This window comes from Rhinolophus sinicus, chromosome 8 (assembly GCF_057876585.1).
Source record: "Rhinolophus sinicus isolate RSI-liver-muscle chromosome 8, RSI-T2T, whole genome shotgun sequence".
NCBI classification, from domain to species: domain Eukaryota; kingdom Metazoa; phylum Chordata; class Mammalia; order Chiroptera; family Rhinolophidae; genus Rhinolophus; species Rhinolophus sinicus.
The window spans coordinates 7,599,657-7,617,273 of NC_142508.1; the positions used below are offsets into that span (position 1 = coordinate 7,599,657).

General features: G+C 45.7%; 1 protein-coding gene across 3 annotated transcripts; it reads right to left on the reverse strand.

Annotated features, from left to right (window-relative positions):
• Positions 1 to 1,986: 1,986 nt before the first annotated feature.
• CASP2 (caspase 2) lies at positions 1,987 to 17,572 on the reverse strand. Of its 3 annotated transcripts, XM_019715374.3 has the most exons (11): positions 17,365 to 17,572; positions 14,183 to 14,333; positions 13,718 to 13,885; positions 13,487 to 13,568; positions 12,842 to 12,936; positions 12,393 to 12,569; positions 8,347 to 8,475; positions 8,117 to 8,207; positions 4,649 to 4,798; positions 4,399 to 4,508; positions 1,987 to 4,228 (listed from the first exon to the last, which is right to left on the reverse strand). In XM_019715374.3, exons 1-11 carry the CDS (start codon positions 17,436 to 17,438, stop codon positions 4,097 to 4,099), a joined length of 1,359 nt encoding a protein of 452 aa, XP_019570933.3. In that variant the 5' UTR covers positions 17,439 to 17,572; the 3' UTR covers positions 1,987 to 4,096. The 3 variants fall into 3 exon arrangements, with proteins under 3 accessions (XP_019570933.3, XP_088655981.1, XP_088655982.1); XM_088799855.1 differs by lacking the exon at positions 13,718 to 13,885 and having other exon boundaries at positions 17,365 to 17,535; XM_088799856.1 differs by lacking the exons at positions 1,987 to 4,228; positions 4,399 to 4,508; positions 4,649 to 4,798 and adding an exon at positions 7,967 to 8,031 and having other exon boundaries at positions 17,365 to 17,536.
• Between the last annotated feature and the right edge of the window lie 45 nt (positions 17,573 to 17,617).

Genomic DNA, 17,617 nt, shown 5'->3' on the forward strand with positions numbered 1-17,617 from the left:
GCACGAATCTTCTCCCAGGGTTACACCTTTGTTTGCAGACTCCCACGTCTTCAAGTCTGGCTTCCCCTAGACAATACTCTGTTCTACTCTCTGGAAGGGAGTTTCCAGTCGTTACTTTCTCTGTACTTCCAGCCAAGCATGGAACCCATGACCACCTTCTTTCTGAAATTTCAGTTAGGCAACTGCAACTTCCTCTGCACTTTCTCTTTGTAATTGTAGTCATGTCTCATTTCTCCTCTACTCCCTGTTGGAACTTACCTTCCAGATCCTTTAAAAATCCTTGGTCCTTTCCCCACACCCTGCATGAGGCTTTCCTGATAGCACTGGACAGGTCTTTCTCTCCCCCTTCTGGTTTTTCAAGCACCATGCAATTTGCCCCTATTCTCTGCTAAGATGGAATAATAAAGTCTTTGGTCTCAGGTTTATTCTCTCGGCTCAGTGGGAAAAATCTATAGCCCCCAAAAGTGAAGAGAAAAATCTCATGCTAGGGAAAGTCACAGAAGCACTATTGTTAAGGACGCACACTCAAGGTGACAGATTGATTCACACCCTGGCCTTAGTTTCCTCAGAAAGGCAGTAAATTAGAGGATTATGGAAATGAAAGAACGCATGCAAAAGTTACCATAATATTTGCCCCATAGTTAGCACTGAAGGAATGTTATCTTGTGTTATGAGACTGAAACACATTCTGAGTTAATGCGTTAACAGCATGTAATTTACCAGGCACCATCACAATGAATCCTATCTTTTAAGGTACAATTTTCCTCATTTCAGATAAGGGAGATCGAGATTCCATGAGTTTAGGTACCTTAGCCAAGGTCTCCAGTATCTTAAAAGGCTAACATTCAAAATCTGCTTGAATCTAAGTCCATGCCCTCACAGCTACATTTCTTCCTTTTTTGTACAATTGAAGTCTCTGAGCCTCCTTTTCCTCTCCTGTAAAGTGGGAAGGTAATGGCCTTGTGGGGCGTGGGGAGGCTGGACGAGCTCCCAAGCACAGGGCCTGCTCGGCTGTAACTATCAGCGGCTTCCTCCTCAGATTCGACACCTTCCCCCTTTGCTCTGACATCCCAGTTCATTTCTTCCTGTTCTGTCTTCCCCATCAGAGGAAACAGGCCGGGGGAGGGCAGCCCCCAGGTCAGGGAGGGGATAATTTTAGAAGAGAATCCCTGGCAGAGGCGAGCAGAGGGGAAGGGAACCGAGCAGTGAAACTGAACTTGATACCCTTACTCAAGGGCGGGGATGGCAGGGCCACACAATCCAACTCAGACGGACGCTGCTGTCATCCCAAACATCACACCTCCAAAAAGCTTTCCTGTCCCGAAAATAGGTCCTTCCTGTCCTCCTACTTTTCCAGTTCTTTCTTAACGGCTCCGAGACTTCGTGTCTCCCCTCCCGCGAGGCCAGCCCACCATTCCTTCTTACAGCACAACCACCGGTTCAGTCGGTCCTTGTGCTGTGTGCCCTCAGCGCTGCCTGCACCCGTGATGTGACTCAGTGCCTCTCGCTCTTCCTCCACGACGGGCCCCAGTCCCACTGCCGCTCCTACAGGGCCCATCTCTTGCTGAACCTCCGTAGGCCATGCGCACTTGCCTGCTTGCCTCTTCAGCATGTGGTTTGGACACGCCGCACCCCAACGGCTCCCCGACTCACGCAGCCCACTGCTCAGATCGTGTCCTGGCTGCCCAAGAATTCTCTCACAACCTGTGCCCACCCTACAAAACCTGAAATCCAAATTGGACCATGTGAGGTAAGCAATTCTATTCCCCATTACCACCCTATTCCAGCCCAATGTTTCTCCAGCCTTCATCCCATAGCTTAAAATGGATTCATCTCAGGTGTGGACCTTTACGTATAAAAAAGATCTGGCAGCAAAATAAGAAGGGATATGCCTGGTGAGATGGTGAGGAACGCGGTAAGGGGCTAAGAAAATAAAAACATGTGGGCTTCATGCGATTATCTACAGACAGAGACATCAGGCACACATCACTAATAAATACGAGAATTTATTTGGCACCTGATGGCAATACATCCTGGCAGTGGGAACTGGAAAAGTTGTCACCCAGATACGACTTCCATGAGATAAGGACCCAAGATAGGACTTGGCCACACGTCTCCGATCCTCCTGGCTCACAGAACAGTATTTACTGAGCACCTGAAGTGCTGACTGGATACAAGCCGAGCACGGTGCCAGGCACGGGGGACACGTGGAGAAGTTGTCGCACATGTGACATGTGTCTTCAGGAGCTAACACCACCAGTGGATAAAACAACACACAAGAACACCACCAAACTGTGTGTATTGTCGAAAAGTAGTCTTCTACCTACGGTTGCAACATTTACTGAAGACCTACCATGTGCAAACATTTACTGAAGACCTACCATGTGCCAGGCACTGGATACATACTGGTGAACGAAAGAGACAAGATTTTGGCCCTGATGGAGCTTACAACCTAGTAGAGGAGACAGGAATGAACAAGTGAAGCAAGCAAATATATTGTGATAGAGTGTGAAAAGTATAATATAATGGAGGGATCAAGCAGGACACAGTAATAAAGAAACACAGAAGGCCATTTAGAGAAAACGGCTTGGGAGGCCTCCAGAAGAGGCATTTCAGCTCCAACTTGAGGAATAAGCAAGCCACCGAGAGCGGTGAGGAGTGGCGCTCAGCAGCCCCCGAGAGTGGTTCAGGACAGGAAAGAGCTCAGAACGTTGGAAACTGAGGAAGCCACTGGGGCTGTCGCTTAAGAGAAAAAGCAGCGCGTACTGAGGTTTGAGGGGGAAGGCAGGGACCCTGTTGGCCAAGTTCCTGGAGTTTGGATTTTATGTGAGGTGCAGTAGGAAACCAAAGGGTTCCAAACAGGGAAGGAACGTGATCAGATTTCTATTAAAAAACCCCAAACCAAAACCCGTCATATAGACATTAGATTGGAGCGGGCAAGAATGGAAGTAAAAGAGAAAGCCTCCAAGAACAGGCACGTTTCATACAAGCACAGACAAAAAAGGCTTCCAAGGGAAACAAGTAACATGGACAACAATATGACAACGGCCTCCTGGAAACAGACTTAGTTGGAAGGGGACACAGGGCATATATAAAATCAAAAGGGGATTTAATACTGAAACAGAAAGCAGGAACAACGTATATCATCACATCTTTGAGCAGCCAGATAACCCAAATGAGTAGATTTTAGACAGATTTCATGGCAGCAGTAAACAGGATGAAATGAAGGAAAAGAGCGGAAAACAGGAAGCAGAGAGATAACTAGGAAAGTTTTACAGAAAGGGACACTTCAGAGGAAGAAATAGAAGTGCAGGTGGCAGGGTAGAGTATGAGGAAGCATACCGCCCTTATCGGCCTCTGCTGGCACTCTGCCAGGCTCGTTTCAGCAACAACACTCAGAGAAAGAACCAATGAATAGATCTTTGGAACTTGCACGGCAAAGATCGACCAATTCCAGACACAGGCATCCAAACACTCCCCTTTGCTGAAAGCCTGGACCTTCTGAGTCCAAAGGAGCCCCAAGGGGCACTGAGAAGACTGTCCCATCAGTGGGTGGCCTTGCCACACGGAAGGAATGCACAGGTCGTTTCCGCTGATCCTGTTTGCTCTTTCAAAGCCAAATGAAAAATGCCTGCATTACATTAGGACGCCTTCCAAACTCACTCTGGGACAAAAAGGGTTGGGATATGAAAGGAAAGACAGATGACCACTGAGCTATCTTAACTAATGTAATAAAAGCAATGACCAACGTGCCATCTACAAAAGCCTCGGGGCAGGAAGTGAGCACACACTTTGAGGAAACCCACATGCCCTTTCCCCATAGAGATACCGCATTCACAACATCCTTTGCCAGGCGGCTCTACTGCAGCCAAACGCCCCTGGCAACCAGTCCAGCCAGGGCCGGCTCCACAGGGAGAGTGTCACACAGCAGCCGGCCTGCAGTCCCAAACCCAACGGAGGCAATGGGCATGTGAAACCTGCCCGGGAGACTCCCAATCCCTGAGGGGGAAGAACAGAAACCGTAATCCTGAAAAGGCTCCATCACGCCTCCGTGATCCAGTGGCCTCAATCTGGCATGAGTGACAGGGAGGTGGCATCACGTGGGAGGATGTCCTGGGAACAGATAGAGGTGACGGCACAGAGTGCTACAGTACTCAGACATCTCCTTGCACCGGTGGAACTCCGTGCCAGGGGCGTAGCCTTCTCGCTCCTTGATTAGTGCATTCACCTGGAAAGGTAGAAACCAAAGGGTCCGAAGTCAGAGAATCGGGTGTTCTCATGATACCGGCAGCACAAGAGAAGAGCAGAGACTGTGAAAAATAGTGCAAGGGAGGAGGGAGGGGGGGCACTGTCGGAGGGAGGAGCAAGAGGCTCACGGAGCCAGACTGAGCAACTGACCTTCACAAGCATATCAGCCACGTGCATGTCACAAGCCCGCTGAGAGAACACTTGAGCGAGGGCCTCGATGTACCAGGAGCCCCGTTTGGTATTACGCATGGCAGCCGTCCCTGCAACCAGGAAAACAGTAACCCGTGGGACACCCCAAACTGGACTTTCATGGCACCTCGGACCCTCCCCGGCCAGACAGCCATGCACGAAAAGGTGCAAAAGTGTAACGTTTGGATTATGCTTCTGGCACTCCAAATACCTTTAAGGCAGGCGTAACCACATATCATGTCTGAGCGAGTGGGCAGTCTCATCTTCAGCAAGTCCTCTCGACCAGCATCAGTCTCCTCGCACCCAGGGGACGGGGCGTGGTTCTTTCCGTCTTGCTGGTCAACCCCACGGTCTGTTTCATCTGTGGAAAGGCAGACAGAATGGACAAAGATGTTATTTCCTCCCATCTCTCTTGGGCCCGTCACAGGCAAGCCCAGGTTCCCTTTACAACCTTGACTGGGAAGAGCCATTTCCAGCTATTGCCTCCAACCTATGTTTGATGAATTAAAAAAAAAACAAACAAAAAATCATTACTCCCATGCCTCCCCCAGAAGGTATCTGTCACTCGGGGGGTGTACACATCCACAGTCTGAGCTTTGTCCATTCTGTGTGAGACAGGGAACGTGCTGAATCCAATACTCCTTATAAAGAGCTAAAAATTGTCCGTGATTTATTTGTTCATGGAACAGTGTACCTGGAAGCCACAGTGCTTTTTATTGCAATATACAACAAAATATTGGTATTTTGACTTTTATGATAAAAGGAAAAACAAGTTAATAAGCCCAAAGTATGATTACTACATATATGCTGTATAAAAGTCACAACCTCAAATCTGAGTATCGACAAAAAGATTTAAAACTAAGCATGACCAGATGTTTCCAAGGCATTTTTGGTATTTTTAAATCACTTATTTGTTTATTAATGTCATAAGCCAAACAGTAGCAAGCATCCAAGATTTAAGAGACATTTAAAGAGGAAAAACTTAAAATTGGGATTATTTGACTATTTTGTCCTATACAATCAAAAAAGAACACTATTCCATTTTAGCAGTAGCTTCTCAAAATAACCTGAGCACACGCCCAACCTCTTGACTCAGGCCTTGCTACCCCCAGACATATTCTTATGTTGATATTGTTTCATTTTGGGGGTGACAGGGGTGCTGTCGGTAGGAAAGAGAGACAGGGAGGACACACAGCTCATCACACCATAGATAAGAGTATGCTCTTTTACATTTCCTGCTCCATGCAACATTCAAGAGAGCCTAAAAGGAAAGTGAAGCTTGAAGAATGGTGGGGAAAACAACCGAGACTCACTCGTCAATCCAATAAAAATTCATCGAGCAACTGCCATGTGCCAGGCACTGTTTTTCAGCCCTAGGGACATGGTGAAGACAAAGTCCCGCCCTCATGGAGCTCACACTCCAGCTAAGGAGCCAGTCAACTGGGGTGAGTGGTACTTTTACAGACATCAATCATATTAACTGAAATACAGTGGGAGACAGGGGAGCTCAAGTTTTCAAAGGAACAGCTGGCTACCGGTCACTCCCCTGAAGGATTTAATGGCAGAGAGAAGGTTCAGATTACCCCAGAAGAGAGCAACTTTTCCCTAGCCACATCTAGTATTGACTATATCGCTGAATATGGGAGGAGGAAATGATCGCTAATGTTTTTATTTCATTTTATTTTGCTGGCGACACCTCCCAAAGGAACGAGGCCAAGCCGACTGTTTCCTCAGGAGTAAGGAAACTCCTCTCTTGCTTTCATGTCGCAGATCTATTAATCAATAAATGTTACTGGCTCTTTCTTCACAATATCCTCATATCTGTTACTTACATTACTACTACAACTCTTTTAGGCAGGTTAATTTTTATCCATTCATTCAGCATTTATTAAGTGCTACCATGTATCAGGCAGTGTTCCAGGCCTAGGAATACAGCAGATGATTAAAAAAGTTCCTGCTCTCACATACTCTTTTCTTACTGCAGCTCCCTGCCGTGGTAACCGTCCTAGAAGAAACACTCATCACATTATTTTTCTTAAGCTCCCAACAGCTCCATACTATTATCTGTTGAGGTCTGCAATCTGAGTCGTGGCTAAAGGTTCATAACCAGCTGGCTCTACCTCATGTGGCTACATCTCACTATGTCCTTCTAGAAGCTTGTTTTTTTCCATTAGATTAGGGCATACTTCTGACTCAGCACACCATTTTTTGGAGGGTATCCTTTTAATCTTGGTGTGCTTGTCATATTGTATTCCCTCTCCCCCTAAAATGCTCTATCTGCTATTCCACACCTATGTAAATCTTATCATTTTGGGTCCAACTTAAGTCTTATCTCATGCACAAAATCCGTTCAAACTAAGCTGAGTTAAAATGACTATTCCTTGCTGCCTACTTCTTCTTATGTATAGTTTGTATCTCACTAATTTCAACCTTGCTTACTCGAGGCCTTTGAACTATATTCAAGCTACTTCATGTATATTTGCTTTATTTTCCTACTAAATAGTAGGTTCCTTAGAGAGAGAGAGAGACCGACCACATTTGCTTTGGCTTTTGTGATTAGTAACTAATGTCGTCCTAGTCATATCGTAGGACCTTAATAAATGATATTCTTTGGTGACATTAGGAGGATACTAACATCATTAGCCATTTACATTTGTTGATCACACAATAGATTAAAAAATTTTTTTCAACATTTTAAGTCACCTTTAAACCAAACAACGCCCTGTGAGGGCACAGACCATGTTAGAACAGACACAGCTGGCATTTTTTGTGGATTTACTATGAGCCAGGCACTGTGCTAAGTAAGCCCTTTATAACTCGTATGTATTAATTCATTTGGTCATCGCAATAACCCTCTGAAGTAGGCTTGATGATTATCTATCTTTTACTTTGAGGAAGTGAAGGTGGAGGGACATCAAGTATCTTCTCTAACTTGACATAACTAGTCAGTGGTAGAGGCAGGCGTGGACTCCAAAGTTAGAGCTTTTAATTATTACTGCTTTCCTCCCGGATGAGAAGCATGCCCGTGTGTCTTCTGTGCCTAGTGACGGAGTCCTGGCTCTGAAAGGGGTAGCGCAGACTGCATGCGAGAAAGAAGCGGATGGAAGCAGAGGACGGATGGAAGAGGAAGAGGCAAGGGCTGAGCTGGGCTTCCGTACTGCTGTCCTGCATGGCACCCGGATGGTGAAGAAGAGAAGAACGGAGGCAAGAGTGGCAGGCTGGGTGAAAAGAGAAGAAAAAGGAGAAAGTGGGAAGGGAGAGGAGAGATGGAGAAAGGAAAAGAAGAAGGGGATAAAAGCGAGAGGGACAGGGACGGGAAGAAGACACAGATAGAAAACCCGGAACTGGAAGGAGTAACAACAAACTGCATCAGGGTTATGAATAAGCAGAGAAACGTCGGCATCCTCAGCAAGGAGGGCAGAGACACTGACAGAGAGTCTTGAGAACAGCACAGGGCGGGGCACACAGCTGATCAACCTGAGAGCCGTGGCTGCCCAAGTCCCAGCACACCCCATGCATTGGGAGACACTTACAGAGCAAGAGAGGCGGTGGCAGCAGTGAACAGAAGGAGGTGCCCAAGGGATCCAATAGCACCTGAGAGGAGCAAACAGCAAAGTGAGAGCTGGAGGGAGGCTGGCCAGGAGCTACCACCCAGGTGCTGCTCGGCTAGGGCACTCACCTCCACGGCAGGCCTGGATGAAGAACATTTTCGGCTTGTTCTGTAGACTCGGGCAGTTGGCATTGTCAAAGATCTGGAAAACCTCTTGAAGCTGCCAGAAAGAAAGGAGGGAGAAGGGAGGGTAAGCAGTCACTCAGACCTCCTAGGCCTACACGCAGCACAGGACCGGCAGGTCGGCCAGGGGGGACGCGCCCGAGCCGGACTCACGTCCGCCACAAGACTACACGCACCTGAAGCAGTCTGCCGTCCACACCATAGACGCCACCGTCCACGCCGTGAGACAGGAGGGCCACTATGCAGGAGTCCGTGACACGGTGAGCGGGGAACCGGGCAAAATCCTGCAGTTTCTCTTGCATTTCCTAGAGGACAGATACCTGTTAGCCTTGTTCACTGTAGTCAGCACCAATATAAGCTTTTGTTTGGTGTCTGGACCCCCTGCGGACACTGACAAGTGATGCTGAGATCCCTTCCGAGGAACTAGCCCAGAAGAATGCACACAGCGGGCCTTCCTCATCTGCGGGTTCCCAACTGCGGACTGAAAATACTGTTTCCTATCTGAGGTGGGATGAATCTGCGGATGCAAAACCTGGGGATACAAAGGGCCCACTGTACATTTATTGAAAAAAATCTGCATATAAGTGGAGCCACGCAGTTCAAACCCATGTTGTTCAAGGGTCAGCTGTACTCTTTACTAGCTAACTGAGACTTAATTATATCAAAGACGTGAAAGTCTCCAACTTAATCTGAAAATGGAGTAACTGGCTCTATTGAAAATGTATAAGCCAACCACGACACTGGAAATCTTAAGGTAATAAAAGATACCCAAAAGTCATTTATTTTGAGAATATATAACCTCAAGAGACTACACAAGTATGAATGCTCCTCCAAAGAGGACCATAATATAATTTAACATATAGCAGCTGAAATTAAGTTTGCGCGAAGAAGGGAATAAAAAAATGCTTGGCACCAACTCACGAGCCTCTAAACTTAAGAGAGATCATAGGTAAGTAAACTGAGGACAAGCCCAAAGCAAGAACACACACTTTCTAACTGAATTAATAAGACTAAACCACTCAATTAACGGGGATTAGTCATTTGGGAGAATGTTTCCAAAGGTAGCATCACTTAAAATAGGATTTGTAGATTTCTAATACAGTACTTCTATAAATAGTCTCAACTCTTGTGTGTGTGTTTTTGGCTGGAGGACATAGGAGAAGAGAATAACCTGTGAACCCTCTGAAATTACATGCAAAATTTTGTGGGCGACTCATTTTCCTGGAATGACCCACAACTTGTTCCTACATTCTCAAAGCAGTCTATGACCCAAATTCAAGTTAAAAACCAATACCACATGGTAAGAGAAAACTTGCCACTGAAAATGTATCTTATTCCTTCATATGTGTAAACTGTAATTCTATAACCAGCAACCTCATGAGGGAGACGCAATGAGAAGAGACTTGATGACAAAGAGAAAAACTGGAAGCCTCCGTGAGCAGTGAGTACCAGTGTGCTCTCCAGCCCCATGCAGGGAAGAGGATCTTCTAAGACTATATACTATTTCCAGTTTGTAAATGGCATTATCTCTAAAGTCAAGAAGGAAAAAAGAGAGGATCTTAATTGTTTTGATTCTGTTTCTTTGCTCACCAAATAATTATGTGATCAAAGAGTTGAGTTTCTTGAGAGGTTCTACAGGAATTAAGTACTTTGTGCAGATGCCCAATGCACCAAATTATCATACTCATTGCGATTACCTGCTTGTAACTGTACTCAGAGTTTGGCTACTGTCACAAACTAGTTCTGCAATAATCTCCTCCCATTTCTGAGTCTCCACAGCTGAGGACCAGGCTGCATGAAGGACTATATCCCAAGGCTCAGGCCTAAACCGTCTGCTCTCATTACTCTAAATTTCTCTCTCAAAGATCTCATACTCTCTCATTAAGTATTTTTCCTACCCAGGTAATCCCCAAATTTACATCTTTGCTCCTGACTTCCTCTCAGGGCCTCAATTCCTTAATTTTTCCATCGTCCTCTATAGGTGCTCATTCAATCACCAAGCACGGGAAGTACTTCATGTCATTAGACTATTTTCACACACATTCTTTCCCACACTTATTGGTCTGCTAACCTGCCCAGGCCCTCATCAAGTCTGACTGGCACTATAATATTAACTCCCAACGGGAGTCTCTGCTGCTACTCCCTACTCCATTCTTTACAACAGTGTCAAGTTCATCTTCCTGAATTATCACTGGGAATGCACCACCTTTGTGTTCAAGAATTACTATGATGTTCTACTGTCAAAACAAGGACGTCAGTTCCTTTGGGAAGACACCCAAGGAAGGCGCTGTGCACCCTGGTCCCTTTATCTCCAATCTTGTTGGCTCTCCTCTGCCCTAGGCATGTGGCGTGCCAACTCGGGCCCTAATGTCACACACACATTTCTCGTCCAAACGTGTCCTTCTTGCCTAGGATGCGTTCCCCACTCCTCTCTGCTTTAGTAGCTTCTATCCTTCAAGGACAGCTCAAGTCTCACATCCTCCATTTATGTTTTCGACCACATCTACCCAGGAGATTCTTTACTTCTTCCTCTTAACGACTGTAGAAGACACTGTCTCTAATCCTGCTGGGTCCTTGGGAATATAAGGGGACATACTTCCTTTTTTGCTGATGTCAATACTTTCTTATGTATCTGAGGTCCCTTGAATTCAAGGTCCACATTTTTTGAAATCTCTGATACGTAACATAGTTAGTTCTCCCTATTTTAAGGTTCTCAAAACTTAATGCCACTGCAATTCCAGTTATAGATCAATGGAACCAGAGAATGAGAATCCAGTGGGTCCTTGACTCTGCACCAGGTTTAGCATAAACAGGAATGGTGTTTGTCAAGTGAGGTCATAAGTCCATCAAATCTACTGACTGTCTCTGAAAAACAATAATAGACAGCTGACTTGGTGATTCACGAATTGTATCTTTCACTATCATCAATGTAAGCTCCCTTATCGACTACATACTATTTAGAAAACCAGGACATAATAAATTCCTAGTAAAAGGAATGACTGGACCAACACCTGTAAGAAAACATGTGGAGCATTCACTTTCTTAAAGTGACTTTCTAATAGGATTCCTTCAGGAGGAATTACGGCTGATATCCCGCCCGTATTCTCTTCACGCCCAGCAGGCCTCAGGGGAAAGCGTATAACCTACTTATACTTGGTGACTAAAGCAGCTGTTTCAGCCATGGCTTTGAAGCAAGGGTGGGTTTACTTCTTTGCATGGGCTGTTACTGGAAAGCTGGCAAAACAGCATGTAAAGAATAATCTGAGTACCTACTGTGGAAACCAGCCTTACCAAAAGTATATCAAATACATACTTTCCTCATAGAAGCAAGCCAGATGAGAAACAGAGACCACAATGTTGAAGACGAAACAAAGACCCCCCCCACCCCCCAACCTCAACAGATTAAAGGGAATCTCCTAGAAACATTCATTTTACCACTGACTTTCCCAAAAGCAAGTTTACGAAAGTACTATTATTCTGGAATCAAAACGAAGCACTATTAATAGTATCATTTCACCAAGAGGCTATTATCAATTTCAAAGCAGAAACACCTAAAGGTAACAAAGTCAGTAATGTATGCTTTATAATCGAGGTTAACGGGGAACAGCCCATGAGGAAAATGCTTACGATCTGCAGGAATCTAGTTCAGAAGTAATCTACCTTCAGATCTGCCTTGTGGCCACACAAGTGATAAAAATAAGGAATTTTTCCATGTTAATTCATTAAACTGTCACAAAATGGTATTTAGAAGGACAATTGCAGCGAACTTTCATGTGTAAGAATTTTATCTGCCAAAGCCATCTTTACAACCATAACCGCTCTCCTGTTTTTATTAACCAAGTAAATGTCCTGTGTAGTCCTGGCTTAGAAATATCTTTCTGAGTCGGTTGGGTGAATCTCAGTGTCTCCTCACTTCCCGAGTGACTGGGAATCAAGTTGCCGAACACAGAAAAGTGAGAAACCAGCCCTGGAATTTCATTTCTCAGGGAGAGGACAGCTACCCTGAGAAGCAGCTGCCTGGCCCTACCTAGTCGTTGTTGTTCTTTTTAAACTACACTGCAAAGCGGGAGGCAGAACAGAATGAGTAAAAAGGGAAGGAGAGGCTCTAACTCTAGTACGACATATCCCTGGAGGGAGAGAAGCAGATGTAAGAGCAGATGTTTCTGGCCCCAGTGTTGCCCGGCCCTCTAATGTACACGGCAGCGTTTCCTGCCTCCTGTACCTGTGCCGTCTGGTCAAGGAGAACGTGCACTTTGTAGCCCAAGAGCTTGAAGAGGGTGACTAGAGTGCTGTGGTCCACATCCCCTCCAGAACGAAATTCCAGGTCTTTCTCTCCAGTGAAGTGCACATTGCTTAGCACCAGGGCCAGGCCGCGAGGCTGAGACTGCAACCTATAGGCCTGGGGAGGGGAGGCCAATTAGACCATGAGCTGCCTGAGGACAGAAACTATGCCTCCCCCACCAGATGAGACATTTCAGAACACAAAGACGTAAATTCTTCTTCTGAACCCCACCAGGTCAAAAGAGAGAAATGCCCCCAGGAGACGTTCCATCAGCAAAGACCTCCTGACTAATAAAGCAGGGAGGCAATGTATATGCAAACTAAGTTTAGATGCCAGGAAGGGCATCGCATTTCCCAGCTCTTGTCCTCTTGCCACTCTGCAAGACTCACCAGCTGACAGTGTGTTTGATAAAACTCAGGCGTGCAAGGCGTCACCTGAAGGCTGGACGGACCATCTCCGTTGTCTAGGGGCTGTTCCACAGTATCTGGGGCACAGAAAGCCAGAAAGCTAGCATATAATCTACCCATCAATCCTCGTGCTTCTCCAGGCATCCTTTGGTACTGGGGTTTCCATAATTACTGGTCTTGCATTCCACTAATTTATAAGATCCTCGAGGGCAGAGAGCCTGTGTATTTAGCCTGTATACAGTAGGTGCTAAACCGACTGAATGACTGAATGAGATAGACAATAAAAGCCTTGTTCTCATCAGGAAGCAGTTCAATCACAGGCTGGTGGCCCATAATGTAGTCTGTTTGCATTCTAAAATCACTTAGCTTTATACACACAGGCCAATCACAGGCAGGGCTGGAAAACAGTCGCTCCAAGGGCCAATTGCCATTTAAAAAAAATCTGTGATGGAAGGCAAATAGGCCTAAGCAATGCCCCATCCACACTGCCCTGCTACTCCCTAACGAGGTCAGTGAGGGAACTGTTCCCCAGATGAGAGAAAATGGGTATCACACTAGGGCAGTAAGATGCCAGTCAAGGAAAGGGACAGCAATCTGTGGGACCCATTTTAGCTTATCAGTTCTCACCTGGAGACAGGCGGAGCTTCTTGTGAGAGGAACAGGACTCACACACCGGCAAAGAGACACTCAAGTCGTAGTCACACCTTAACTGTAAGAAATCAGGCCCCCCGGGCCGGGACTTAGGGAGATGGTCCAGGCCAAATACAACAAAAATCTAGTCTCCCCACCCTCCTTCTCAAAAATGCCATTCCCACCAGACTAACCCTTCTCAACCCACCCCCGTCTTGGGCTCCATACCGGTGGGAGTACACGCTGAAGACCCGAGAGGGTTGTGAGCAACAGGTCCTCCAGGTGACCCTGCTTGGTCTCCCTCAGGGCCACACAGAAGGCATCAAAAGCCTGGGGACCCCTCTTGGGCAGCAAGTTGAGGAGCTCCACATTCTGGCTGAAACTGCCCACTTTGGCCTATGATACAAGAATGAAACACGAAATCATACTTACTTATCTAGCTATCATTGCATTTCTCCAGATGAGCTTCCTAAAAATGGCACCATCCATCTCAAGGATTCCCTTTACCGGCAAAACATGCACGGGTGACACCCTTCCTGTTATTCTTGAACCACATCTGTTTTCTGCTAACTGCTCTGGGGCAGAGTATTTCCACTGGCTGAGGAAGGCACTGCCTCCTTTTCCCACTTTATCACATTCTGCTCCTACTTCTACAGCCAATTTACTTGGCTTCCCTCTTTTGCCTCCAGATACCTGAATGTGCTCCCTCATTTCCAAGGTGATGATGTCTTTCTCCAGCAGATGTTCTAAGAGTTCACCCAGCAACAGCTGTTTGGCTAGCACCACTCGGTTCTTTTTTAGAGCTTCCTGATGGTCAGGATGCATGCCACAAACTCCCAATATCCTACAGATAAAAGGCAGAGAGAAAGACTGTGAAGTGCAAGATTTGGTACAGCAGAGTGGAGTGGAAGAGGCGTGGGGTGGAAGAACAGAAAGAACAGGACTTACAATAACCAAGATCACGTACATTTTATTGAATCTGGTTACAACCAAAGGATGAAGCAGTAACACACTGACCGTAAGAAAATTATGTATATAATTCTTTACTGAGTATGTTCAACTGAGAGCATCACCTGAGACAAATGGTCTGTCTAGGGGAGGGAAATCTCTATCTTGACAAAGATAACATACACACAGCAAGCAAACATGTATTCACAAGAAGGAACATTCCTCTGACAAACGAATTTCAATTAGGAGGTTACTCCAGAAAACATTTCACTTTATCTAGGCTGCTGAAAGTAATATAAGTTTAACATCATCCTGGGTGAGGAATAAAATCATTTGATACACTGGCAAAAACTCAAACCAATGGCCAGCTTTAATGGAAAATAAATGAGACAAACAGACACATACTCTGTCCAGCCTACTTATAACAACTGTAACTACGGCTTTTAAAGTTTTAAAACTTTAAAAGCCATAGGACAAAATGACAGTAGAAATGATAATGAATCCTGTAAGAACTGGGTAAGTAGAAAGTATGACAGAAAATCACAGTAAATAAATACCAATGACAAACCCAATCACCATACCTTGAGGTCAGTTAGAAGTAATGCACATAAAGGATAAATTATTTTGGTAATTTAGTTTACTAGGGATGTCTTAATTTCAAGGATTCCTTAGTTTTGCTATTGCTTTGGAAAGAGATCAATTTCTGTTTATGAACCAAAAGAATCCCATTTCCAATGTATATCATCTATATGCCTAGTTTATATGAATCCAGAGCTCGCCAGCCTGCTTAGCCAGTTTCCAAATATATGACAACTGTAAGGGCGTGATGGTGAGAAAGGATATGGTAATAGCTTGTTTATAATTTAAAAACCCATCCAAAAGATGCATTCTGATTTCAAAGATGTTAAAATGTGCCTCTTAGAATCAGTGAAATACCATGCATCTCTATAGGATGTACTTGGCTTAACTCTAGGTTAGAGGAGAGAACAGCAGAGTCTCGGAAGAGCTGAGAGCATGTGGGATCCTAAAGCAGAGGAAGTGATCAGGAAAACATTCCCAGAATTGGAAGCAGCTAACTTAGGTTAAAGTTTCGGTTTGGAACAGTGCTGGTCCATTTTAATTCTTGTTACCCCAAAACTTCAGTAAAACCCTGCTACAACACCACAATCTAGAGAAATCAAAAACCCCATTTAAAATCACCTTAGAACACACCAAAGCAGTAATAATGATGACATGTGAACTCCGGTAAAAAGAAGTGATATTAGGCCAACCACGAGATAAACATCGCATGCAGCTGGATGCTCTTTCCTTAGGATACATACCAAAGGCAGAGCAGGTTTACCTGCTCGGTTTCTTCCCCTGGTTTACCAGAGCATTTTTTTCTCGTTAGAACTTTCTCCTCCCAGTAGATAAGCTGTAACAGATTGCCCCAGTTGCCTTAATTATGCACAAAGCTAAATGACCATATTTCTTGTTTTGATTTGAAAAAAGTGCATTGTTTTGATTTGAAAAAAGTGTATTGTTTTCTTGTCCCTCCCTTTGACGAAAAGTTACCCTTTGAACGGTCCTTTTGATGTGAACAGATGTTTTGTAGGACAAAAATCTAAGGACTGATTTTAAACTTAAAACATTCCACTTTTGTAATTCATTTTCAATTGTTTGATGTATAGGAGTAAGCACAACTGTAACCTAGTTTTAAGAGAAACCAGTGCTTTCTTTTAGTTCAACTGTATTTCCCTTGTTATTGCAAAAGACTTTATCAAATTTAGTTGGTTGCAAGTCATTTTCTTGGGAGAAAGTTTGAGTGCAAAGCCATTTGTAAAAGGCTTTGCCATACTTATTTTAATATCGTCTGCTGCTAACTTTTGATGAATGAAAACCTAAAAAAAACCCCCAAAACTTTCTCCTCCCTTGGTTCTCTTGACACCATTCTTTAGGTCCTCTGCCCACTACATTCCACTTCCCTCCTGAGAACCTTCCCCTACCCCCAAAGAACCTCTTCCTAGTCTATCTCGTCCTACTCACAATTCACTAATTGACTCCCAGTTAACTGTCACGGTTCAGATTTGAATATTCAATAAAAAGCTCCTTAGGTTTCGTCTGAACCATCATCGCCTCTCCACACACTTGCTCTTTCCTGTATTCCATGTTATGCGGAGACTCAAACGTGCACTTTCCAAAGTAAACACAATGATCTAGAACTTTAGGGCACATCTGGAAGGGGGAAAAGGGTGGAGAAAAAGGACACAAAGAGAGTTCTTCAGTCTTGATTCTCTGTCCTTCTGCAGGTTCCGGTTCTGAGGTCTTAAATTAATCTTCTGGGTCTGCACCAGGAGGCATTTAAATGTATCATCCTGGGTGATGTCTGCCTTTACAAGACTTAACTGGGGCAGAGAAGGAGACACACTAGGTGCCTGGGGAAACTCCCTGTCCTTTCAAAGTACTCAAATCCCAAAGCCTGTGTTGACTGCTTCGCAAATCTGGTCGTTACACCCAAGCAATATGGGTCATGATATATTCAACCCAAATCAAATGCACATCAGGCAGAATTCCCAGGTCTGCAGGGCTCATCAGTTTTTAAGGCTAGAGTATAGTTCCTCATAAAGGAAGAAAGGGAAAGATTCTCTTACAGACTCAAAGATGGAGAATTTTAAGAGAAGCCGAGATTTGTCAGGACTGGAAAGAGCCCCCCTGGGTTGGACGAATCGAAGCTGGCAGCGTTTGCTCACGAGGGACAAGGCCGAGAAGAGGCCCGCCCGACCCGGCGTCCCTTGGGGGCGCATCCCGGCCTCCCGGCCTCGGCAGGAAACGCGAGCACAGCTGCTTCTAGGCTCTTCAAGGGGAGGGGGCGCGAGGGCCACACGCTTGGAACCCCGATCTCCCTCCCTGGGCCCCACTATGGACCCCTGGGACCTTCCGCCACTCACCTGCGTCCCCTGTCAGCGGTCATCAGATCGTTTGGCTGGAAGGCGGGCCGGGAGCTTGCGATCGGCGTCGCCATTTCTCGCTTTTCCCGGGCTAGGAGCGGACCGCCCACAACCCAAACAAACCCAGAGCCGCCGCGTCCCCGGCATCCCACCCCCCGTCCGCCGAAGCACAGCGCGCCTGCGCCCTGCCTCCCTTAGCTCCACCCCCTCCACGAGGCGGCCCCGCCCCTACCGCCGCCAGTGCGCGCGCCGT

What these genes read in the sequence shown, in the direction of transcription:
- CASP2 (XM_019715374.3), bottom strand. Translation starts at nt 17,438, where the DNA reads ATGGCGACGCCGATCGCAAGCTCCCGGCCCGCCTTCCAGCCAAACGAT. An exon ending in AAATGAGGGAGCACATTCAG is followed by an intron (nt 13,886 to 14,182) that starts GTATCTGGAGGC and finishes CTTGTATCATAG; the next exon opens with GCCAAAGTGGGCAGTTTCAG. An exon ending in GAAGCTCCGCCTGTCTCCAG is followed by an intron (nt 12,937 to 13,486) that starts GTGAGAACTGAT and finishes TCTGTGCCCCAG; the next exon opens with ATACTGTGGAACAGCCCCTA.